The sequence below is a fragment of the Juglans regia genome, chromosome 5, assembly GCF_001411555.2.
Source record: "Juglans regia cultivar Chandler chromosome 5, Walnut 2.0, whole genome shotgun sequence".
Classification (NCBI taxonomy): Eukaryota; Viridiplantae; Streptophyta; class Magnoliopsida; order Fagales; family Juglandaceae; genus Juglans; species Juglans regia.
The window spans coordinates 8,107,808-8,134,974 of record NC_049905.1 but is presented as its reverse complement, the minus strand read 5'-3'; the positions used below and the strand labels follow the sequence as shown (position 1 = coordinate 8,134,974).

Sequence of the window (27,167 nt, the reverse complement as noted above, 5' to 3'; positions counted from 1 at the left end):
TCATCTGCTGAAAAGGAGACTGCGCAGCCTCTTCCAACGTCTCAAACTTCTTGAAGTGGTCATGACATCGTCCTTTGTGACGTCGGAATAGTGTAGCCATCAACTCATTCACGGTTCTCAAATCCTCGCTACGGCTAAAGTCGAGGTCGAATTCATCCTAACAAGGGAATCAGGTAAAAAATATAATAGATTAATCTAAGTGAAAAAAATGTACTGAAAAGTAAACTCACCAGCACACGACTTCGAATGTGCTCCTTAATCTCATTCGGAACATCTCGCCATGAGCGCACATAAAATGGAGCATAAGCTCGAACTACTGTGCCAATATATTAATTATTATTATAAATAATAATTATCATACTTAAATTTCAATGGTTATACAATAATTTTAATTATTATAATTCTTAAAGAGTTACTTTTATGCTTGTTATTACTTATATATTAATTATTATTATAAATATTTAATTATCATACTTAAATTTCAATGGTTATACAATAATTTTAATTATTATAATTCTTAAAGAGTTACTTTTATGCTTGTTATTACTTATATATTAATTATTATTATAAATATTTAATTATCATACTTAAATACTATTATCACAATATATCAAATCCATATCACAACATATAAAAGTGATAACTCACAATATATTCACAAAATAACATGCCACATGTATTAACATATTTCTAAACTTGAGTAAGCAATAAACATGTATTAACAAAGCCTAATGACAATATATTTTTAATAATAAACACAATATTTCAAATTTATATCACAACATATTTAGAATAACTCACAAACTATTTACAAACTATACAAACAATAATCACAATATGATAAAGAGTAAGCATCAAATCACAACAACATATTGATAAAGTTTAGAAATATACCTAGCACTCACAATATCCTCTTACAAATCAAAATCTTCAAACTTCCCAAAACAAGCAATCCTTCAAAAAAATACAACACAAACTTATTAGAAATATTCTATAACAAAAACACATTCTATAAATATCATAAAATTTAAATAAAGACAAGAAATAAAAATATTATCTTACCAAAACTCACCTCTCTCTCACTCTCTAACTCAACTCTCTCTCACTCTAACTCTCTCTCTCTCTCTAACTCTCTCTCTCTCTCTCGTCGAAATCTCTCTCTCTCTCTCTCTCTCTTCTCTCTCTTTCTCTTTCTGTTGCGCGCACGGGAGAAAAGAAATAATGGGCATCCTCCCGTGCGCGTACTGATTAAGTTCTAAAATTATTAGTTTAAACGTTCGAACGTTAACTTTAAACGTCCGAACGTTAATTCTAAAATTATTCCCGCCCAGAACGTTCGGACGTTTAAAATACACGTTCGAACGTACCCTTCTTATGATATAACATGAAATCTAGCGGGAAAGTTCCCGCACTTTCCTCATATATGTTCGAATGTATCACAATTTCTCGTTCGAACGTTTGTAGATTTATAGATAAACGTTCGAACATACTACTTAAACGTCCGAACGTACATTTCATGAAAGTGTTACCATATTTGAGCGGGAAATCTCCCGCACTAATTTGACTAACGTTCGAACGTTGACGGATTTGATGTTCGAACGTATAGTATAAACGTCCTTACGTCTAAATAATCACACAGATATTAAACATCGAGCGGGAAAATTCCCGCCTCTTAGTTTAACGTTCGAACGTTAACTTCAAACGTTCGAACGTAAGATTCCTACTATACTTAACTTATAATATAATATATATACTACATTGTATAGTATTTTGTGCATAATATAATTTATATATTATGCACAAAATATGTGTTTTTCTAAATTACTTATATTTATACTAGTTAAATAATATATTTATACTATAATATTAAGACTAAATTTACTAATAATAGTTTAGTATATGACTATATGTAAATATCATACTACTAAAAATTTACAATATTACTACCATGTTGTTCTAAATTACTAATGTATAAATATAATAGCATGTAATACTAATGTATATATAATATACTATAAACACTAAGATGCATAATAACATCAACATGTAATATTGTAATACATATACTAATGGATAAACACTAATCTATAAATTTATAATAACATATAATACTAATGTATAATAACTAAAGTATTATTCATATCAATTTTATATAACAATATCTTGTATTAATTATATTTTTTGACCTAATAAATTCTCAACATATTCATTTTGATAAATATATTAGTAATTCTAATATACATTAGTATAATAATTAGATTTATGGCCTAATACTAATACTATTAGTAAACCACTTTAAGCCTATATATAAATTACTATATAAAGCACTATAGTATTAATTACTAATACTATATTACTATGTGATACTATTAACTATAGTGATATATTAGTATTAGACATTAGTATACTAATACTATCAGTGATATAGCTAGTGTAATATAATAATATTTATACTAATACTATTATATAGTTATACTAAATTAAAATCACTATAGCAAATATTAATATATAGTTATGCTAATCGCTATAACTAATACTAATACTAATATAGACTACAGTTATAACTTATAGTATTATAACTTATACTAATATATTATATAGTTATACTAAATCACTATAACTAATACTAATATAATTATTAGTATAACTAATATTTATATAATATATATCAAGTATAAGAGATTAGAGATTTAATATATATATATCAAGTATATTAGTTTATTATTAATATTTCGGTGCTTTTTTTTTAATATTCATATATAATAATATATATCATATATTTTTTTTTATAAATTTTCATATATATATAATATATAAAATAGATTTATATTAGTTAGTATACTACTATACAATACGGCGTCGTACTAATACTAATATAGACTACAGTTATAACTTATAGTATTATAACTTATACTAATATATTATATAGTTATACTAAATCACTATAACTAATACTAATATAGTTATACTAATCACTATAATAGTGATATAGTATTAATATCACTATTAGTATAATACTATAATATATAGTATTAATAATAACTAATACTAATATAATTATTAGTATAACTAATATTTATATAATATATATATCAAGTATAAGAGATTAGAAATTTAATATATATATATATATATCAAGTATATTAGTTTATTATTAATATTTCGGTGCTTTTTTTTTAATATTCATATATAATAATATATATCATATATTTTTTTTTATAAATTTTCATATATATATAATATATAAAATAGATTTATATTAGTTAGTATACTACTATACAATACGGCGTCGTTTCTATTGCAATAGGACTTTCTTTTTAATTTTTGAATGCATGTTATTATGTTACTTGTTTTATTTAGTTGTATTTCTTGTTATAATCAAAAGTTTAATTAATTTAGATTGTAATGTTGAGAAAATTGAAATTTAAAAGCTCACAAATTTTTTTTTAAAAAAAAAGTGGGTCAAATATGAAGTTAAAAAAGATAAAAAAAAATAATAAAAAAATCCGACTCCGCTCCGACTCCGCTCCGACAAGTCGGAGTCGGAGTCGGAGCGGATTTTATATATTGCTAAACTTTATAAATATAAGAAGCACTCACAAAAAAACCAATAATCTAATTGTCAATAATATTATATAACATCCTAATATATAACTTAAACATTTATAATATAATATATTATATTGACAAACGTTCGAACGTAATAATAAGTACGTTCGAACGTTCTATGTATATAAGGCCAAAACCGAACGTCGAAACGCATTTCCCTGCCCGTATCCATCGTCTTCTCCGTTATTTGCCGCCACGCCGCCGTCACCGCCGCCGTCAACTCCGCCACAACCGTCACTAAAAGGTAGGCATTCATCTTTTATGCAAATAACATGTATTTTATTGAGATTTAGATTGACATTTGGATTGAGTTTGGTTTAAAACCGGATAAATATTACCGGATTTTCAACTTCATTTTCCGGCCACCACGACCAGTCATTGGCCGAATAGTCACCGTAGAAATGTTTCTTGAAGTGTATACTTCATTTACATGGTGACATTTCGGCATTTAGACCCTTGTAGAGAAATTTTCGAGATTTCAATAATGGCTGAGTCGACTCAGCCATTCTGCGTCGAAACGTTCGAACGTTTCACCAAGACATTCGAACGTACGACGTTTAAATTACCGAGCCGTTACGGCTTCCACGTTCGAACGTTAATCGTCTTACATTCGGACGTGAATATTATTAAACGACATACGTTCGAACGTTAATATTTACTTTCGCACGTAAATCACATACGGTCGGACGTTTAATTATAACATCCGAACGTAGTGATTTTCTACATTATTCATGCTTCGACGTTCGGACGTTCATATTTACGTTCACACGTAAAACAAATACGTTCGAACTTAAATTCGAACGTATTTGTTTACTGCTTATGTTCGAACGTACATCTGTACATTCGAACGTATTTGTTTTACGTTTGAACGTAAATTTATTTACATTATTTTACGTGCGAACGTATAAGTTAACGTCCGAACGTTTTTATCTTTAACGTTCGAACGTTAAAGATAGAACGTTCGAACGTTAATCCAGAGCATCTTAAAATTAATACAAAAAAATGCATTATTCTAAATAATTTTTTTTTCCTTTTCTATTTTCAGGATATGGCTCTTCCACTGCATACACGAAAACGAGGGAGGGAAGGAGCCACGTCGGACACTGCCCGTATCGGAGCTCGTACTGTTATGGTAGAGAGAGAGGTCTTAATTAATGAGTTCGACGAACTCTGTTGGCAGCAGACGAACCTAAGAGATGTTTTCCTCAGTAGAGGCTGGGGAAATATCTGCACATTGAGGGGAAGGTATACCCCTCAATGGTTCAAGAATTCTATATGGGGATGTGTGACATGCCTCCGGATGCATCCTCTCACACCGTGACTGTACGCGGTGTTTCCATTGAGGTATCGGCAGATGTCATCGGCGAGCACATCGGGATTCATCGAGGTGCTCAGACATTTACACACTCAACACCCCGTGAGGATGTAGGCACTTCTGCATCATCTACTGGCCGGGGATGTGAGCCAGCATCAGCCGATGATGCAGGCCAGTCAGAGGCTGAGGATACTGGCGTCGAGGCTCGGGATGATGACCGAGACGAAGATTTCTACATCCTCACCGGGAGGGATCGCATGCAGATCGAGCGGAAGAACGCCTTCAACCAGAACCATCTGCTGCATTTCTTCCGCATGTTGCACCTTATTGTTGCAACAAATGTCGATCCTGTGGCTCATAAAACCACATTTAGTCGGCTTCGGGCACAATTTTTGATACGAGTGGCACGTGGAGATCCTATAGATTTGCCACTGCACATTTTTGAGAGGATCCGTTACGAGGCGAGCATCGTCTCCACGGATAATCTCCCATATGGTGTCCTCATCAGCCGACTATTACTTGCACGGGGAGTGCCGACCCAGCCAGAGGAGCGGGTCAAAGATCAGATGAGCCCCCTCGACATGACCATGCATCGGCGTAGCATTGGACAGGCGAGGGGACGTCAGCCACCCCCTGTAGAGGATCTAGTTCCTCCGACGCAGCCTGAGCCAGGTCATGTCGGGAGTAGTAGTCAGCATACGCCGAGTACATCTGCAGGAGATGTGCGGCCTGCTTGGGTTGATGCGGTCATCTCACAGCTGACTGCGCATATTGATCATAAGATCGATCGATCGCTCGAGGCTATATCGGCGTCTGTTGCCGAACTCACCCATCGTGTAACTATCCTCAACGACAAGGTTGATACCTTGACTGAGGAAGTACGGAGTTCGACTTTTGCGGATAACGTTATCATCTGACTGTTGTTTACTACGTTCTATCAATTTTTGTATTTTATTTTTAATATTTGTAACGAAAAATATTATGGAATATTTTTATCGTTTTTTCATTTCAATTTTTAATCTTCTTTGATGTTATAGTTTTCAACTTTAATACTAAATCACTGCATTTCAAATATATATAAATCAATAATATATATTTATATATTACAAAGTGTGTATATATAAATATATACAATTCAATTTTTTAGACTTGTTCACAAATTATGCACAATAAAAATACATAATTTTTAAATTAAAGTCATTTAATTTAAATTTACAATGAACGTTCGAACGTTAGTAATTAACGTTCGCATGTTGGCGGAAAACATTTTACGTTCGAACGTAAAATTAATAACATTCGAACGGTTGCGCCAAAACATTTTACGTTCCAACGTAAACAGACATAACGTTCGAACGTATATGTGACGTTCGAACGCATATTTCCCATACGTTCGAATGTAAAAAAATCTCATTCTATCTTTAGTGACGGTTTCCAAAAACTGTCACAGAAAATGCCTTTTAGTGACGGTCTAGGGACTGTCACAATTTCCCAACCGTCACTAAAAAGCAATTGTGTTGTAGTGACTCTACAAGACTACAATTCTCTGATGGATGCTAAAGTTCATCGTCATCATTAATTTAGTTTTATAGTTTAAAATTTATCTTTAATTAGCTGGCTTCTATTAGAGAAAGAACTTTTCACCCACTTGAAACAGCGAAGAAGATAACCTCGAAACAGTGTGGTTAAGTGTGTAATATTTTTAAAATATTAGAGATGGTCTATGAAAGTAATGGTCTTCCATGTGTCTTGGATCACTTCTCTGGAATGTAATAAATGCTAAAGGAATGCTTAACTGTAGCAATCGAACTTGTCTAAATTCAAAAGACTAAAGGGGAGTTGTTTCTAAAGAAGAAATACTAGATTTACTGATCTAAAAAGAAGAAAAATAAATACTAAATTCATTGTCTGCCAATTGTCAATATCATTTGGTGAAGTAATAAACCTCGTCTTCTTGCTTTCTTGAGTTGAGTTTTTTTCCTTCCCTCTCTCATACTCCATTATATCATAACTCATTAGTTTGCAGCCAATGAAAGAATAGGCAAATTAAATTATATTCTCTGGGTTTACCTTATTGTTTTGCAGTGTATGAGGGTGATTAATCTGGGTGCTGAAGTGGGTTGTATGATTAGTGAAGGTCCTTGGGTCTTCGTTGGGATGCCCAATTTTGTCAAGGTAAGATGTGAGGAAAACTTTGGCTTGTGTGTTTTTATTATAATACAATGTTGTACTTGCTTTTTTTGGTTATAGTATAATGCTACCGATCTGTTCTGAAATATTCTGCCTAATTCAGTTGGTGATATTGGTATTGCAGGCATGGAACACCGAAACTAACACTGAGTTGAGTCTTAGTTGGCCTATAGGAGAAGTTTATGCAATGGTTGTGGGCAACGGTTTGCTTTTTGCTGGTACGCAGGTAATATTTTGGACTTATGAATATTTGTTTGCATGTCATATTTCCTCTAAAAAAGTCGTTGCTGTTACATTGGGTATTTATGCATTGGTTAATTCTGAAATGGATGGAATTGTAAGAACCATCAGATTGTTTTGAATATGTTATGGGGGCTCTGTATATATAAGGTATGAAAGAGTTATATAAAATATTGGTTTTTTTTTTTTTAATTTCAAGACCATCAAAGTCAAAGAAAATTCAAAGAAATTGATAAAATTATATTATTTAACTGAAGATTTGTAAAAAAATTGTAAAATAGTGGTCCATATCATTTTTTATTAGTATATGATATCTACTATACATAAATTCGCTGGACACAAGGCATCTTAATTTCCCTGGAAGTCAGATTTGATAATGTTACCTGAATCTCACTAAGGGAAAAAACCATTGCATCTTTAGGGATATATGTTTCTCTCCTTGCGCCTGCGTGCGTGTTTGTTTGTGTTTGCAGAATTAACACGTTTGACTTGTATTTCTTATAAAAAAACATTTCTTAACTGGTATTGATGGAAGGTTTTCTTTGGTGCAGGATGGGTCTATATTGGCATGGACATTTAATGCAGCTACCAACTGTTTTGAACCAGCTGCATCACTTAATGGTCATACCCTTGGAGTTGTTTCGTTAGTAGTTGGAGCTAATAGGCTCTATTCTGGTTCAATGGATTGTACTATAAGAGTAAGTTGGTTTTGGTATCATATGTTGTCTCACTACAAGGATTTTGGTCTTTTGCAGCGCTTAAAATTCGCTGCTAAAATCGCTAAAAACGCCGCTAATATCTTTTTATAGCGGATTTTTAATCGTTGCACATTGGTTGCAAAAAACTGGATGCTGATAAGAATAAGCATCGAATCACAATAAAACATTGCAAAAAAAATTATTTACAGCGTTTCCTTATCTGCAGCAAATATACATTTAGGCGCTGCAAAAAAGGCCTCCACCAAGTGACCGATTGCGTTGCAAATACTTCATAGCATCGTTAATAAATCGCTGCCGAAAACAAATAATCGCTGCAATTACTAGACACTTTTGCAACGTTTAAAAGCATCGACAGTAATGAGAAATTTATTTGCATCAGAGGATGTCGCTGCATAAAATTTTCGCGGCGGTTCCATCTCTGTCGCAAATATGCATAAGTGCTGGGAAAAAGGCCTCCACCAGGTGGCCTATTGCGTTGCAAATACTTGATAGTGTCCAGAATAAATCGCTACAGAAACTACAAACATCTTTGCAAAACTATTATCATCCTCGCAAAAAATATTACATCGCTGCAAAAAGTATGTACGATGATTTTAATTTATCGTCGGAAGAATATATTCCCAGTCGTTGAAATTGAGTATTTGCGGCGATATTATGTTGCCGCAAATAATCAATATTGACGAAAAAACTATTTGTAGCGAGTCTTACTCGCCGGAAAAGGACTTTCAGAACATAAAAAAAAAAGGGGCACGCCAACAGAATTTTACCTTACAGATCTGTAAGGTAAAATTCTTTTGACATTCTCAAAAATGATTTCTGTTCCTAATATGACCATATTATGATCTCCTTAACTCAAATGAAAGGACTATAGTATATGCTTAAGAATAAAAAAATAAAACCAAAAAATTCAGATAAACCAAGTTTGAGAATGAAAATTGAATAAAATGTCACAAAAATAAGCCTCCGAGTGAGCTTACTGCATACCCACTTATTGCATACCCACTTAAAGTCACACATTTCCAACTTTTTAGATTCAATCCAAGCTACACAATTTAATTCAAATTCAATGTAAAAAAACCCTTCTTCCATTACTACACCACCTCCTTTAATACTCCTTCACATTCAACAAGTAAATTATTCCATTCCTTGTAATAAAAATAAAGAAAAAGGGAAGGAAATGGTACCTTGAGGGAGAATGCTAGAGGATGGTCTGTCCAAGCCAAAACCGAGAAATTTATAAGTATCTGGACATATTAAAGAAATTTATAAATTTCTTTTAATACTCATCCACCACAGAATCCAACAATCACTACAAGAAAATTGGGCTTTCCCAGCGCTAAAATTCGCCGCAAATGATGCACATAATCACTACTGTAGTTCAAATGTGGCGATTTATCAATCGCTGCAGCATCGCCACAATCCTAAAGCCATTTTCGCTCAATCTCGATGATTTTCAAAAATCGCCATAACTGACACCATTTGCGGCGACTCATGATGTAAAAATTTCGCCAAGAAAAAGGTTCCAGGCAACAACATAATCGCCGCGAAAAGATTATTGCGATGAAAGTTGCCGTCGCAAATGCCAAATTAGTCGCCGCAAAACTAGTTATTCTTGGCAGCGACATCACACTGTCGCCGCAATCTTAAGTATTTGCGGCGAAATGTTTTGCCGCAAATGTTTACGTGTTCATGCATGTGCACTTTATCGGCGCTTAATGTTCGCCGCAAATGCTCTTTTTTTTTTTTTTTTTCCGCCCAGACGTTTGTTGGATATGCAAACTCACACTTACAGTTTATGTAATTAACACTACTTGCCTTATTATTTCAAGTCAGTCAAACAATATTACTTAAAACATCAATTTTTATTAATATTGTTTGACTGACCTGAAATAATAAGCTAATTATAGTTAACCACATAAACTGCACTTAATGTTGACTTCTAAAATAATATTGTCATATTAAACCCATGCCTTATGATATTAAATAGTTAGAAACAGGAAACATAAAGGAAAATATTGAACTTTCATTATATAAGCCTTGGGAACATGTAGGAACCTAATTTCCAAATCTTTGAGCACTATTTCCATCTAAGATAATAAATTAATGACATTCAATTCATCCATTTAGGTGGGGAATTCATATTAATGTAGTTATGGGCTATACACTGGGGTGGACCATTCGGAACCCAAAACCCATGCATTAACTACTAAATATTGAGAATACATTGTTCAAATATGTCAACTGTTCAAATGGGACCTGGGCATGAGGTGTGGGCAGAATCATGGCTTACAAGATTGCTTCAAATGAGTTATACTTGGCGGCCACAAGCTTTGATATTTCCATCTCAACAAACACCAATCTGACAAGTGGAAATAAAATGCATCAATACACACCATTATAACAGTTATATATAAAGGACTAGTTATAAATAACAAAACATTCTATTTGGGCTTATTTAACAAAACTTCCTAATTTTCTGGGGTGCTATCACTAAATGCATGATCTGTTTTCAAAATAAGAGAGCTTCCCAGTGCTAAAATCAGTAATATCTCCCTGTACGTACTTTGTCTTTTCAAGGCCATGGGAGTGCAGTTGATTGGTGGAGTTGATTGGTGGACTTTGGGGGGTGTTCTTGTACGAAATGCTGTATGGTAGAACACCTTTCAAAGGTGAAAACAATGAGAAAACTCTCATCAACATCCTTAAACTGCCACTGACCTTTCCAAAAATTGGTATTAGTAGCAGCAAAGAATTTGAAGAGATGGTGAAAGTTCAAGACCTCATATGTAAGGTCTTGGTGAAGAATCCCAACAAGAGAATTGGAAGCTTAAAGGGTTCTGTTGAGATCAAGAGGCATGAGTTCTTCAAGGGTGTGAATTGGGCTTTGATTAGGTCAGTTAGACCACCTGAGGTCCCTAGAGATTTACATGACAAGATGATCATCAGGAGTAGATCAGCTTTGTTACCTAAGTTAAGCAAGAAAGAGAGGGATGAACCATATCAGATCCCTCATCATTTTGATTACTTCTAATTTTAGATGTAAATAAAAATAGGTAAAGCAGAAAACCCACATATCATGTATGCATGACACTAAAGATTCAGTTCATGTTCTCCTCTGTTTTTCCTAGTAATTATTTATGATAAGGTTAAGATATCTATTGTAAGACCAAGTCACTATGCTTTGAACTTGCATTTATTTATTTGGTGCATTTAATTGTTGAATACTACTTTTTTGGGTATTATTTGCTCTCTCTCTCTCGTATATAATTAATACGAGAGCTTATGTGTTTGAAGAACTGATCATGGATCCCATAATTGTCCCGATGTGATTCTCATGAGAACTCAGTGAACTCATGCTAGTTAGATAATTACTTTCTCCATTATAGAAGGAAAAAAATAATATTATCAAAAGGAAAATGGAACCTTTTGATAATATTAAGTTTAAAAATAAACTCCTAACACATATAAAAGCCTTAAGAACATTATATATGTGAATATCAAAACGATTGATTCTTGTTTCCATAACAAAAGATTTCACCTTCACCATCCTTATATATCTGTTTTGACACTTTAGTTTTATACACAAACTTCAATTAAGAAATTACCTGCTTTTATGTGCATAAACTTCAGCATACTTCTTGTCATTATAGTACTTGAACCCCCCACAATTAGTAATCCTGTCCAGCAAATAAGAAAAAAACAGTTCAAAAATGGGAACCATAAACAAACTGAAAAGGCCGTATAGATAGGAATTTTAAACTGATGAAGGTATCAAATAGCACAGTTGCAACGACAGGTTACTAAATTACCCACTATGTTTGTACAAGGTGCACATTGGTACTCATCTCAGGCTTCACTCTGGATGCTGATATCTAATGGTGCCTTCATTGCATCACTTACTTATAGGATAATACAGTTTTGTTTTACAACTCTAATCATTTGGTCTGGTGCTGCACTACGGATGCTAGTGTGTTCCTATGAGAGATACACACAATACATATATACATGATTAAGATAAATGTGCACACAATTCTATGATGCATTTTATGTGAGGAAGACAATATATATAGATTAGTGAAACAATAGTCCACCAAATTAATTTGAAAATTATTTAATTTTTTCTTTTCCTGTAAACTGCTGATCTGTTGTTTCTCATGCATGTGTTCCAAATGAAGAAATTTTGTCCAACTAAGAGAGCAATGTTAAAACTTTAATTAACAAGTAATTATCTAGTTAAGGTGTTACCTTAGATTGATTATCAAGGTGAGCATAGAGCATATGCTGCTGATATGCATTTGATGAAATCGACTATAGCAATTTGAATAACTGGGGCTCAATTTCCTGGAAACAAGTGCATCTGATCATATATATATATATATATATACATATATTGATCACATATATTAAAAGGCTGGGGCTGAATAGGGTGTTTAGGAGACTACTTTGGTGGCTGAGATATCTCTCTCCACCCAGAGCAAGTTGTATGAAAGGAACAAAATTTAATTGTTATCTATTACAAACACAAATTGCTACCCCTAACCGCATCCTCTCGTCTAAGTTATCTATTACAGTGGCATCTAGGGAGAAGAATGACTCAGAAAGTGAAGCCCCAAAGTCCTCTCGTCTAACTCATGTTTTTTTTTATAAGTAGCTTTAATCAAACTCATTACATAGTAGATGTACAAATTGATATTCGCTGGAAGTATTAAGCCTTTTTTTTATGAATAAACATGGTAGTAGCAGCTGGCCAATGATCGAAATGTTATTCCTATGCAACAAGAACGATGCCATTTCTTTGTCTTATTATTTCACTAATAATGTAATGTGTTTCTTGTAATAAATGGCTTTCCTTTCACACTTACATGAAAATATGTCTTCTTATTTGCACACATACCATTGAATTTGGATATTCCAGTTGCTTAGGCAGCCCAAAGGTTGACATATTCAATCACCTATTATAAATTTATATGCATTGTTCTCAGTTTTCCCATGTGTTTTAAATGGTCTGGCTGTGAAAATGCTTGTATTGCTGTTTGTATCTCAAAATCTGAACGCAGTAACAAAGTCAACATTTCCAACGATAACTAGTATGAAGTAACGTAATGAAATCTGACAAAACCCACAGAATTTGGCACTGTACAGTAGCCGTGCGCCTACACTTGAGACTATTGACAAGATTGCCCAACTTGAGATGGGAATGAGACGAGTGAGGTTCCAAACAACCTAATGAACAAAACATTTTAGGGGCATCAATAACATTTGCTTTGTTTTCTTCTTTTTCTAATGGTGAAGCTGCTAACTATCTTTTCCAGCATAGTCACAAACCTAGACTAATTAGATTCTACAGAAAATTTGTGGCAAAGAAGAACAGTACAGTTCTTGAGAAATGACCTGAAATTCAATGTGCTAGTCAATTTATGTATCCAGTAAACGTAATCAAACATATCTATGAAAGTATGTACCTAGATAACAATGAAACTAATTGTACAAAAATCCCGGCACATTCTGGAAGCCTCTCTCTTTCTTTCTTCTTCTTCTTCTTTTTTTCTTTGCATTATTTTCTGTATGGTGTTTTATTTGTCTCGAGTGTTAAAGCAAAAATTGCAGTCTATCAGAATGGAGCAAAGCTACACCCTAAGCCCTCACTATTAAACATTTTTAGAAAATAACTACATGGAAATTGATAGAACAAGGTAATATCACCAAAGAGCGAACTTCCCAGCACTCACAACTAAGCTGCGGGCTTTTTCTCTTCCGACCCCAATACCATAACTCAAATTCAAACCCAAAGATAAACCTAAAAATTAAAGGAAAAAAACATTAATTTTGCGCATAATTCATTCAAATTCCCATTTCAACATTCCTCGCTGTCAATTATGGCTAAAATCAGCGAGGACAAGGGAATCAGAAAACTAAATTATTATTGCAATTAAAATCTTATGAATCTTTTATCATTTTAGATTTCCTCGCCCATATGGTAGAATGACCAAATACCATGAAATAAAGCACAAACTTTGATACTTACTTACTCAAAAGCGGTGGTGAAATTACCTGAAAAGGAAGAAGGGAAAGAGAAAGAGAACGAAAAAGAAGAGGAAGAAGAGGGAATTAAGGAGCAATGAAGCAGCCCGGAACGAGGGATGGGGTTGCTCCCAGCATTCAACGACACCGAGCTTCTCCTTGTTGAACCCGCAAGGAATGTGAGGGAAGCTGAAGGAATGCAAGCCTGTCTACCTCCTCCGCACGAAAGCCAAGGTGACGACGATGATAACACTGTCAATGAAGCCATTCTTTCACAAAGGGGGTCACGATTTGGTCAGATTAGATGGGTAGGTGAGGAGGAGGGACCTTGAGTTGGGCCTCGACAGCATTAAGGCGCCTCCATCTCTGAGCTGCTTCAATGGCTACTCTTTGTCTGCCTTGAGTGGTGTTGCGTCGACAAGGAACGACCTATACGGCTTTTGTGCGAAGGAAACAGACACTCTAGGGCAGAAAAATGGGAGTAGATGGCTTGAGTGGCTTTTGTGAGAAGGAAATGGGCGAAGTGATCTCCCATTTTGGGCTGCAAACAATGGCCATTGATGAGTGGGTGTGTATCACAGCGCGCGATCGTAGGAACTCGGGGATGGGGAAGAACAGAGTCAAAAAACAAAAGAGAGGGAATGTGTTTTCGTTTCGGGGGGAAAATTAAACAATCCGTGAGTTAAGCGTCCTAGAGAGAATTGCAGCGATTGTTTGACCGTCGCAAGAATTTTTTTACCTTTTCAGCGAAATACAGCGCCGCAATATCTACCAAAATCGCTGCAATTGAGATGTACAGTGATTCACTCCTAGTAAATCGAAAGGCGTTGTTTACTCTATGTGACGAAAAATAAAATCGCCGCTAAAAATACCAATTGCGGCGATTTTGTTTGCAACAGATGAAAAATGGTCACAATTGAGCCATTTTCTTGTAGTGAATGATCTTCATAACAATATTTACCAGCAGATCCATAATGATAATTTGGAAAGCCCACTAAAGATCATAGGTTAGAATCTAGATAATAAACCCTTATAAACAATTCTAAAGCTACAATGCCGCAAAAAAGATCATGATATATATTTTACCTTACACTATGGATTGGTTTATGGCCCTTTTTACATACTCAAAAAAGATCCAAGTACTACTAATATGACCAAACTTACTAAGAAATTACATAGAACCAACAGCCATATAGTTGTTACCTCTTCCTCACCCATGCTAGCAACCCCATATTGAGAGACATGTCAATATGGGGTCACCCAATTAAATGTCAATTGGTCAATTGTGAAACCAGCCCCATTAGCCCAATGCTCTCACCTCCATACACAAGGAATGGAATCAATTACTTGTTGCGTGTAATTGGTTCCATTCCACCTACTAAAAAAATGCACAAAATAGAATAAATAAAAAATATAATGTACAAAATGCCTGTCTAGATACACGGTGTCGTCTCTCTACAAATGTACCACCTAAGGTTTTGAGACAAAAACAGATAATTTCTTAGCTGAAAAAATACTTTTGATATGCATACAAGTAAAACTAAGTTATGCATTTATATCATTTACATTCATTCTTTACAAGTATTACCAATTATCACCACTATTACCATGCACAAGCATAGTTGTTCAACCAACATCAGATGGTAACATAGAAGCAACCTAACTTCCAACATGGACACAGATTTGATGAATTTATATATATGTATGTTTTTTAGTCATCATCTACGTGCTTCAATTTTCTTAGTAATTTTAACTTTTAAGTGTTCAAAACTAGCTAAGTTCCAATAAAACAAGGTTGAATGAGGCGACCATAGAAATGCCAGATAATTACTACGGCCAAACTATGTCACTTCAGAGATACAGGTTACACAGCATCGATGTCATTGTAAAATACTAAATTCCATTCTCAAGGAAAGTATACATTTTTATGTCAAAATCGCATGACTTAATCCATTTTAAATTGTTCTCATTAGTCAAATATCAAAGTTGATATGTGCCTGGATTCAGAAAAATTAGGAAATATGACAAAATAAGATACTTTCTAAAAGGTTTAGAAAGTAGCATACCGAGATTATTCTGCTGATAACTCTCATCAGTATCCTTAAAGCAAACAAACGAAAAGGTTAGAGAAAGAAAAGTAAAATGCAGGTAAAAAAACTACATCGAAACATAGTTCCTTTTGACTTTCTTCTAACAGAGAGAGTGCAATAGCATGACCCATATATTCATTCTGGCTCTCTGCCCACAAATCTTCACTAGATTTGTGTTTTCTTCTGTATATCATTGATAAATTAGTCCTTGGGTGCATAATAATTATCTGGCTTAAATATATATGTATATGAGTTTAAACTTATCAAAAATAAAAAAAATAAAATTATTTGGCTTAAGAAAACTAATTGGGTAGCACTATTCTACAGAAAACTGTAAAAAAAGTTGCCTACCTAGCATAACACACTTCACAAACTACACAACCATCTCATTACTTCACAAAACACAACCACATCACAAACTTCACATTAATCTCATCACTTCACATTCACAGTTCACAACACAGAGCACATTCACAATAAACAATAATCGACAGAACACCTTTCACAATATCATTTAAGCTTCATAAGCATAATAATTATCAAGATATAGAGATAGAAATTATACCATGATTTGGAGCTGAAAATGTTGTGTTGCTACTGTCCGGTGGTTTAGCCGTTCCTGTGATGTACCCTGTGGCTGTCCAAGGTAGTGGAAAATGGCAGAGGGACCCTGGTGGAGGCTAACCATGGGCGGTGGTGCTGGGCTGAGGAGCAAAGGACCGTGATGGTCTCAATTGGTGGTTGGGAAGCTCACGATGGGGTGGATTTTAGTGTTGTCACGGTAGGGAGGGGCTTTGTAGATGGTGGCAGGGGCTGTTTGGAGGAGGATAACGGGATTCTCCACTGGGTGCAGTGGTTGTGGGTGAAGGAGATAGCGACGACGGCTCGTGGTGGCGTTGGGAGGGCACAATAACGACGCTGAATACAGAGAGAGAGAGAGAGAGAGAGAGAGAGAGAGAGAGAGAGAGAGAGAGAGAGAGAGAGAGAGAGAGAGAGAGAGAGAGAGAGAGAGAGAGATCGTCGCACGGAGAGGGAAGATTAGTGGCTAAGCCGTGCCTCGGTCATGCAGGGGTGGTTCCTGGCAGCTCACGACTGGGTAAGGGCTTCTCAAGAAAACCCTAAGGAGAAAACGAAGAAGACGGGAGAGGGGGGAGACGGATGGGAGGGAAATGAGTGGAAAATGAGTGGGGGTTTTAATTTTATTAGTTTGTTGTGGCAAGTTCATATCGCCGCTAATACGATAAAGTTCGCCTCAACAATTATCTATTGTGTCGATTTGTGCAATCAACGGAAAGTAAATGGCGCTACAGGGAAAAAAATTATTGTAGCGGACAAATTCGCCACAATAGATATAAACGTCGCCGCAAAAAGTAAAAGTTAATTTCTCCATCACCGTTTTCCAAACTCGTATTTTTTGCGGCAATAAAAAAGTCGCTAGAAATAGCTCTTTCCAGCGATTTTGAAAGGAAAAATCGTTGCAAAATGCCACTTTCGCAATTGCAACGATTAAAAAATTGTCGTAACAATTTTTTTAACATTCTGGCAAATTTTTTCGTAGCAAAAACTGAAAAATCGCTGCAAAAAATCAAGTTAGCATTTGCAGCGAATACGTCCGTAGCAAAAAGTACAAAAATCGTCGCAAAAAGGCTAATTTCAAAATTATATGTAAAAAGACTTCGACGATTGAAAAATCGCCACAAAAAAAGGCTTTATGTGGCGAGTTTATTTCCAACAGACATATAATCGCCGCAAAAAATCTTATTTCTTATAGTGTTTGTACATCTCATCCTTCTGGTGGAGTACTTCTAGAGGATTGATTGGAAACTACAGTGATTGCATTTGGTATGTCTTTTTCTGCTTTTGTTTTTTTTATGAAAAAAAATTCTATTTTGCCTTTTTTTGAAGGTTGGGGTAGTTAAATCCGAACTACTTTAAACTATTACTGTTACTTTGGCTCTTGCAGGGCCTGCTTACCCTCTTTGGGATGCATGATTCAGAAGCCAAGCCCATCTTGCTATGCTCTTCCAACGATAACTCTGTCCACCTCTATGATTTTCCGTCGTTAGTATTTTCTTGATTGACTTCTTTTAATTTTTAATTTGAATTTCTTTTGGGAGTCTATTCTTGTTTTCAAGAACCCACTTTTATCTATTTGTTTTCTTTTGGTCTGTGTTGGTTAGATTTTTGGAGAGGGGTAAGATTTTTGCTAAACAAGAGGTTCGTGCAATTCAGATGGGTCCGGTTGGCGTGTTTTTTACTGGTGATGGAGCCGGTCAAGTGAAAGTGTGGCAATGGTTACCAGAACCAGCGGCTATCGCGCAATGAGCGGCACTATTATTTTTTTCTACCGATTGTATTGATTAGTTTAGTTCACCACCTTTTTTTTGTTTATCTTGTAACTGGTGAGTTTGAGTTATAAAGACAGGCTTCTTGGTCTAATACAGGCTATAAGATTTTGATAAATATTTATGAAAATTGAGCAAATATTCGTACTGCTTGTTGCAAGATAATTTGCATTGAGACAAATATTTCCAGCGATTTAATTAAGTCGTTGGAATAGATTGCAGCATTAGCGACGATTTATTTTATTTTTCGTGACGACTATAATTACTAGTGATATTATATTCGTTGCAACTGAGTTCACAAAACCAATAACTCAATTGCAGCGATTTTTAACTCACTGGTATTGATCTATATCAGCGCAATTTTATCACTACAATTGTTATTTCAAAACCGTTTAATCAATTGCAACGATTTTTAAATCGCTAGTATTGATCTATATCGGCGCATTTTTATCGCCGCAAGTGTTATTTCAAAACCATTTAATCAAATGGGGCAATTTAAAAAAATCGCTGGAAAAGAATCTTTCTGACGATTTTTCCTCTTTTAGCGATAGTATTAAATCGCTGGAATTAATTTTTCCCAACGATTAACAACTGAATCGTATCTTGCAATTGCGGCGATAAAATGTACTATTAGTGACGAATTTTTTTTGCCGGTAAAGAAAATAGATCTCCTGGCGATTTTTTGCTTCTGTTAGAGTAGATCGTCGAAAGTGGAGTTTTAATACCGGCGAACGTCCAGCGATTTATAAATCATTGGGAAAGGTTATATGCGGCGATTTTATTGGTTTTTCCAACGAAAGTGGATCACCGGGAAAGGTGATTCCCCAACTAAAATACCTGAGCATTCAAATTGATGAGGCAAACTTAAGCGACATAGTATCATTTTTCAATTCTGAAAGAGTTGTGCTACTCATCATCACCACACACCACACACCATACTTATTTCTAATTTTGTTTTTTAATTTTTTTGGTCTTATTCATTCTAAACTAATTGAATTATTCTACTTTTCATTTATACACTACATATTTGATAAGAAAAATATATATATATATATATAAATATATATATGCCATATGAGAATCATGAGCAAAATTTTTCATTCTAAAATATATCTCTCTGAGAAAAACTTGACTAACCTTAATTACTAGTAGACCTGTTGAGAATTATAATTAGTTAATATCATGAAGAGTCAATTAAAAATAACTCAAAAAAATAAAGTTATAATTTTCAGGGGTAGTAAGAAAATTGCTGAATGAGGAAGGAATGAGAATTTTTCTAAGAAAGAATAATCATTGGCATTCAATTAAGCAAGGCATAAAAGTTTGCCAAATCCGTAAGCATTTAGATACGATCTTAGAAAATAACCTTAATTCGGTATATACTAAGTAAAACAGCACTAAGGATGAATTATGACTTTAGGTAAATTGTCATCTTAAACTAAATTCAGTTCTTGGTAATTATAAATTTGAAATGCTTGGATTTAACGTTTACGTAATATAGTGAGAACATGTGATCACATTTTACGTACGTAATCAAATTTAAATCATGAGGTTTTCTTCTCTTTGTGTCAACTAAATTATTTTTCATTGCATGGGCGCTTTTGAATTAGTTTTTATTATTTTGTTTCAAATTATTATTTTCCTTTCGTTGGTACACACACACACACACACACACATATATATATATATATATATGAATTTAATGTTGACAAAAGACGTAATTTCCATCCGTTTTAAATTGTAAATTGTTTTTACCAAGAAAGATGAAAATAATTGGTAAGAAAATGACCATTTAATTCAGTTATTAGAAAAAAATAATTTTATGTGACTTGATGTGATTTTTTAAATTGTAAAATTATTTTTATTATAAAGTAAATCTAACGAAGTCAATTCATAAAATTATTTTATTTATTAATTAGTTTGTGCATGTAAATCTAACATCACTCTTCTCATTGGTGTTTCGTTCTTTGATACGGCCGGAGTGAGAAGTTGAATAAAAAGTACTTAGAATATGCAATTTCTTGACCGTTTAAGTGAACTTCAATCATCCTAATATTTTTAAAGAATTATTTTCGAAGATAGAAGAAACGAAAAAGAATTACCAGAATGATTAATCATAAGGAGAATCAAAGGAAATACATAGCTCTGATCTTTACTAAAACACAGATCTAGTTACATAAACACAGCCCAGAAATTCTTCTTTTTCTTCCCAAAACCATTTAAATGGTTGAAGAATTTCCCTTGCAAAATACTTTTACACACATATGACATACCCATGCATACTAAATAGTCATGTTTCTTCGAATTGGCTTGAAAGATTACTCCATGTGCCCAAGGAAAACATCTGTCAGGACTGTGGTGGAGTCGAGTGAAACCTTTATCAGCTCCAGGCTCTAGAATGCATGCAGCACAAACTCAAAATCAAATATGACAGTAGAAAACATATTAAAAAAAAAAAAAAACACTTTTTCTTCTCGGAAAAGAAAGAAAGAACAAGATCTAACCTTCTTAATGTCAATCTCGACCTTCTTCTCCTGGACAGAACCTATGTCTTTGATGTTTAAAGTGTTGAGAAGGGTAATGCAAGAAATGGTCGACATGGGTTTCACCGTCAAATCATCCATCACCATGTATGTCACCACACCTCTAACATACCCTTTCTCAAGGACTGGAGGTTGCGAAGTAGTATATCCAAGTACATGGGCATGATGAGAAGAGGCCGGCGAAAAGCTAGCCCTGTTCTCTTGATCAGATGAAACGAAACTTTGCAGCAATGGAGGGGTAAGAGTTGAAGATTGCAATGCTGGTTTAGGGTTCAAGAGAGAATCCTTGGTTTGGTTTGGAAGAAGATAGGAGGGGTCAAGGTTTTGGATACTCTCATGGACTCTGACCAGGGACCCTGACCCAGCTACCAAGTCATTATCCCGAAGAAGTCCGATGATGGAACCGAGAGGAACCTGTAGAAGTCCGAAGAGGAAGTCCACGAATTCCTTTCCGGCCTCTGCAAACACCACCTTGTTTGAGCTTTTGTCTACGAGGAGCTTCAAGCTAACTGTCGTCTCGCTGCTGCTGGGATTTGTGGCCATCTTTGTTTCTGCATCAAATTGATGGGAGCCATGGACTCTATATATTGAGGAAAAATGAGAGAGGGAGAGTACGGATCAAGTGTTGTCAGAATTTACTAGAGAATTTTATACATAAAAGTTGTAAAGTTGTTTCTTATGTATTTTATTATTTATTTAAATATTTTCTAAAATATTATACGGACGATAAAACTTATTTCAACTCATTTTATATATGTATATTTTTTCATGTGCGGCTTACATATTTAAATAAAAAATAAAATATTTCTCGCAATTAATATTAAAATGCATGTGAGGTTTGTAAAAATTGTAATAATTATAAAAAAAAATTCAAAATTCAAAATTGAAATGTATTTAATTTTTAATGGTATTTAAATATTGAAATGAAATTAGATGAAACAGGATGAGATAAAATAGATTGAGACTATCTGTAAAACCAAACAATGTCTTAAGATAAGATCAAAAGTAGTACTGTTCTTCATTACACTTTTAAAATTTAAAAATATTTTATATTTAAATAATATTTTAAAAAATATTTTAAAAATAAATCCTCATTACATTATCTAAACATTACTCTCCCAGCCTTGGTTATCCTTTCAAAAAACTACAGCAAAATTTATTTTACCACTTAAATTTCTGAAAGAAAATAAAATAAAAAACTTTCGTGTCCCCCAAGATTCATTTCTCAAAAAATCCCTGTATTTATTCACTTTTTTTAAAGTGATTGCGCGACGCTTTCACAGTACTCACGATTGCAACTATCATTTCTCAAAAAAATTATGTGTAATGTGAAGATGATGAGCAAAATTTTTCATTCTAAAATATATCTCCCCGAGAAAAACTTGGCTAACCTTAATTACTAGTAGACCTGTTGAGAATAATAATTAGTTAAATATCATGAAGAGTCAATTAAAAATAACTCAAAAAAATAAAGTTATAATTTTTCAGGGGTAGTAAGAAAATTGCGGAATGAGGAAGGAATGGGAATTTTTCTAAGAAAGAATAATTATTGGCATCCAATTAAGCAAAGCATAAAAGTTTGCCAAATCTGTAAGGATTTAGATACAATCTTAGAAAAGAACTTTAATTCGGTATATAGTAAGTAAAGAGCACTAAGGATGAATTATGACTTTAGGTAAATTGTCATCTTAAATTAAGTTCTTCATCTAAGCAAATTAAAGTTTGCACATCTTCAATAAACGTATACGTTTTACAACTACTAAGCATGAAATTGCTCAAAAGTAAAATGAAAAAGAAAAAACCTTAGAGTACCACAGAATTAATTGCATACACAAAGTGGTGAATATAATTCCAAATTACTTGAGAACTAGAAGTTTTTATATTTTATGATTTCAGCGAATTGCAATTGTAACATTGATTAATCTTTTAAATCAATTGTAACATTGATTAATCTTTTAAGAGTACAGTCTCATATATGGCTTGAGTTTTATTTGTATTGTTACAAATGCTTTCACAACTAATTTCAACTGAAATCATACTATGTGAATGAAAAATATTACATACACAAAACGATTGTATAAAAGTAAATTAATAAACTAATGTAACTTTATAACATCATTTTATGAATTAAATTTATAGAAAAAAATTATGCCTAAAATTTTTTATTTCATAATTATATTTATTACATCTCAAGGGTATATTTGCTTGGACAATTAGGCTAATTCTTAGGTGGGATGTCACCGTCAAGTAGTAAACACTACGCAGCAAATATGGAAGAGACGGTTATGGTGAATACTCTATTATTAATTATTAATTATTTTTATTTTTATATCTATTTATAAAATATCTCAAATTATCTTACAGTCCAAACTCAACCTAAAAAAGTGGTGCTACTCTCATTGTTAGAGCTCCCGCTAGATGTTTTCTATTTTTTTTTAATATGTATTTTTTAACATTTTTATATATTTTTTAAAAAATAAAAATATTATAATATTATTAAAAATATTTAATAAAAAAAGAAAAAAAAATACCCCATAACTTCCGGTGGGAGGACCAGCATTTTCCACCTAAAAATCTCTGACCAATTACTCACGTGGAAGCAGACTGGCAGTTATCATTTCTCCTACGCAAAAGCAGAAATCCTAATCCTTTTTTCCCCTTCTTCTTATATATATCAGCAAAATTCTTGTACTTTTAAATTTTTAACAAGAGAAATGATTTGTATAAGTTTTAAATAAACAATCTTTATACAAGTCCTTATTAAAAAATAGATCCCATCTTAAAAAAGTGTAAAAAAATTATTATTCATTAGTGAGATCCATTATTTTACAAAAAATTTATATGAAATTTATCTATTTGAAACTTGTATGTAGCATTACTCTTTTAATAATAAGCAACAAGTCATTTTTTTTAATGGTCAAAATAATAGATCTCAATAGACAATCCAAAATCAGTGGCACTAGAGCCATCGCTCCCAGCTACCGCTGGGAGCTACCGTTAATGGTTTTGTAATTTTTATTTTTATTTTATGTATTTTTTAATACATTTAAATACTTTTAAAAAAATAAAAAAAAATCATAATATTATTAAAAAGAACTTACTTAATCATTTAATAAAAATAATAAAAAATATATATAAAAAGTAAAGCGGTAAAAATTATTAGTAAAAATCAATGGTAAGAGTAGTATTATTCATCCAAAATAATAGAAAATTATAAAATTAAATCCTAATTGAAAAATAATGTCAAATATTTCATCAGTTAGCCGTCATAAAGACAATCATGAGAGCAATCTACTTCTCAGATTGCTTGAGCCTTGAATATGTATTAAAAATAATAAGTTTTTCCACAACTATGCATTAGAATATAAATATATATTAAAATTATTTGAATTTTTTCTATATATGTATTTTAAAAATAATAATATTTTAACATAAAGTTGTGAAAAAATTGTAGAATGGTTCTCCCTATCATAGTCACATTTTACCTCTGAATTCCAAGATGTATTGTATTGCATGTCAAGGGATATTTATACATAGTTTGTACAAGAATCTGGAAGAATAAAACAATTATACAACTTGAGAGAATGATTAAAGAAAAGTCTACGGTTTCGCTAAGGTTTCTTCTGTAGTGACCTTTGGTGAGGTGTCAATACTCTCTATGTTAATACGCCCCCTCGAGTCCAAGGGAATGTCTTCGACATTGAGACTCGTTCTTAGTTGAAAAAATCTTTTAGCTACAAGTAGCTTTGTAAATATGTCTGCAATCTGATCCTTTGAACTGATGAAGGAAATATTTAATGTTTTTGCCGCAACTCTATCTCTAACAAAATGGAAGTCAATATCCATATGCTTTGTTCTAAAGTTATAGACTAGATTGGCAGCCAAGTAAGTTGCTCCAATATTCTCACACCAGATTGTGAGAGCTTGATTTAAAGGTAGTCCAAGTTCTGAAATGAGTATCTGAAGCTAGATTAACTCTGCTGTAGAGGAAGCTACAACCTTGTATTCTGCAATAGTGCTTGATCTTGCAACAGTATGCTGCTTCTTGGAACTCCAAGAAATTAAATGCTTGCCCAAATAGACACAAAGGCCACCCGTTGATCTTCTATTATCTAGGCAGCCAGCCCAGTCCGCATCCGAATAGGCTTGAAGTTTGAATGAGGATTGAGAGGAGAAAAATAGACCATGACTTATAGTACCTTTCAAGTAACGCAGTATTCTCTTTACTGCAATCCAATGAGGTAATTTGGGTGCATGCATGAATTGACACACCTTGTTTACCGTAAATGAGATGCCAAGCCTAGTAACTGATAAATACTGCAATCCGCCAACCAAACTACGAAACAGTGTAGAATAATAAAAATTGGGTGAGTCAAATTTAGATAGTTTCAAAGATGATGCCATGGGAGATATGATAGACTTGGCTTGCAGCATGTTAGCTCGAGATAACAGGTCCTTGATATATTTTCATTGAGAGAGCAGTAGACTATCACTCAACCTAATAATTTCCAGACCTAGAAAGTAGGACAGACTACCCAAATCTTTAACAGGGAATGATTCACTTAAGTCATGAATGAATTTATCAATGGCAGAGGCACTAGAAGCAATGATTATAAAATCATCAACATAAACGAGGAGATACATGGGAGAATCACCATGACTAAGGATGAATAATGATCCATCAGTGTGAGAAGCCTTAAAACCGTAGGACAATAACCAAGTACTCAACTGGGCAAACCATGCCCTAGGGGCCTACTTGAGGCCATAAATTGCCTTTTGCAATTTACAAACATAGTTAGGGTGCAAAGAATCTATCAAACTTTGGGGTTGTTGCATGAATACCTAATCATGGAGTGTTCCATGAAGAAAGGCGTTCTGATTGTCAATCTGTCTAGGAGGCCAGCCACGGGCAACCGCAATAGAAACAATAAGCCGAATGGTAGGAGCCTTGACCACAGGACTGAAGGTCTCCTGGAAGTCTACACCAGACTGTTGGTTGTAGCCTTTGGCTACAAGTCTCACCTTTCTCCTCTCAATGGAACCATCAGCCCGCAGTTTTGTACGGTACACCCACCTACAACCAAGTATATTAGTAGAGGGATGGGGCGGAACCAAACTCCAGGCATGATTTTGGAGAAGGACACGAAACTCCTGTTGCAAGGCATCTTGCCACTCTGAGTGTTTTAAAGCTGCTGCACAACTGGTTGGATTTTCGGAAGTGTGTACAGTGGTAGTGAGACAAGTTCGAGAAGGATATGGGATGGTGTCGTCCATAGGAACAATAAGACAAGAGGACTGAGTATGGGATCGAGTAATAATGGGGGAACGTGGTTGAGTGAGAATGGGTGGAGTAGGATTTTGATGTGAAGAAGTTGATGGTTGAGATTAGAGATTGTAATTTAGGAAGGAGAAGAGAGGCAGTGGAATTAGGGATTTCGGGGAAGGTAGGCGATGAAACTGAAGGAGATGTAAGTTGCAGGTCTGGGCCTGGGCCAAGAATTGATTGGGATAGTAGAGGTAAAAAGGCCTGTGAGGAGTTATTGGTGGACAGGTTTGAAGAAACGAGAGGAGAATAAGTTGTGATGGGCTGTGAGTTAGAGTAGGGAAAGTCATCTTCATGAAATCAAACGTCCCGAAATATATACAAATGTTGAGCAGTGAGGTCCAAACAGTGATAGCCTTTATGTATAGAACTGTAACCAATGAAAAGACATGGAACAGAACGGAAGTTAATTTTATGCTTATTATAAGGGCATAAATTTGGAAAACATTTGCAACCAAACACTTTTAAAAAATGATTATCAGGGTGACGATGATAAACTTGAAAGAATGGAGATTTATTTTGAAGAGTGGGGGATGGTAAGAGATTAATTAGATAAGTAGCGGTCTCAAAAGCCTCAGCCCAAAAATGAGCAGGAAGAGATGCATGGGCCATAAGAGCAAGCCCAGTCTCTACAATATGCCAATGTTTCATTTCCACAAGTTCATTTTGTCGATGGGTATGTGGCAGGAAAATTGATGATGAATTTGGGTGTGAGAGATTTAAATTCCCCACCCAATCAGTTTGAGGTGCAACAAGCTTGTATTGAAAAGTCGTT

At 34.0% G+C, this 27,167-nt stretch overlaps 2 protein-coding genes and 2 long non-coding RNA genes across 4 annotated transcripts; 1 reads left to right on the top strand and 3 right to left on the bottom strand.

Annotated features, from left to right (window-relative positions):
* Positions 1-1,181: 1,181 nt before the first annotated feature.
* On the bottom strand, positions 1,182-14,164 carry LOC109002650. Its single transcript, XR_004801583.1, has 4 exons — positions 14,122-14,164; positions 13,774-13,867; positions 7,834-7,839; positions 1,182-1,193 (listed from the first exon to the last, which is right to left on the bottom strand). It is a non-coding gene; the product is annotated as an uncharacterized LOC109002650 (long non-coding RNA).
* LOC109002647 lies at positions 7,051-7,970 on the top strand. The gene is made up of 3 exons (XR_004801584.1): positions 7,051-7,096; positions 7,236-7,337; positions 7,903-7,970. It is a non-coding gene; the product is annotated as an uncharacterized LOC109002647 (long non-coding RNA).
* A 6,483-nt stretch (positions 14,165-20,647) lies between the features above and the next one.
* LOC109002648 lies at positions 20,648-21,638 on the bottom strand. The gene is made up of 2 exons (XM_035690363.1): positions 21,031-21,638; positions 20,648-20,919 (listed from the first exon to the last, which is right to left on the bottom strand). The coding sequence occupies exons 1-2, from the start codon at positions 21,610-21,612 to the stop codon at positions 20,845-20,847; spliced, it is 657 nt and encodes a 218-aa protein (XP_035546256.1). The 5' UTR covers positions 21,613-21,638; the 3' UTR covers positions 20,648-20,844.
* A 4,273-nt stretch (positions 21,639-25,911) lies between these two features.
* On the bottom strand, positions 25,912-26,343 carry LOC109002609 (uncharacterized mitochondrial protein AtMg00820-like). The gene has a single exon (XM_018980436.1). It carries the CDS (start codon positions 26,341-26,343, stop codon positions 25,912-25,914), a length of 432 nt encoding a protein of 143 aa, XP_018835981.1.
* Between the last annotated feature and the right edge of the window lie 824 nt (positions 26,344-27,167).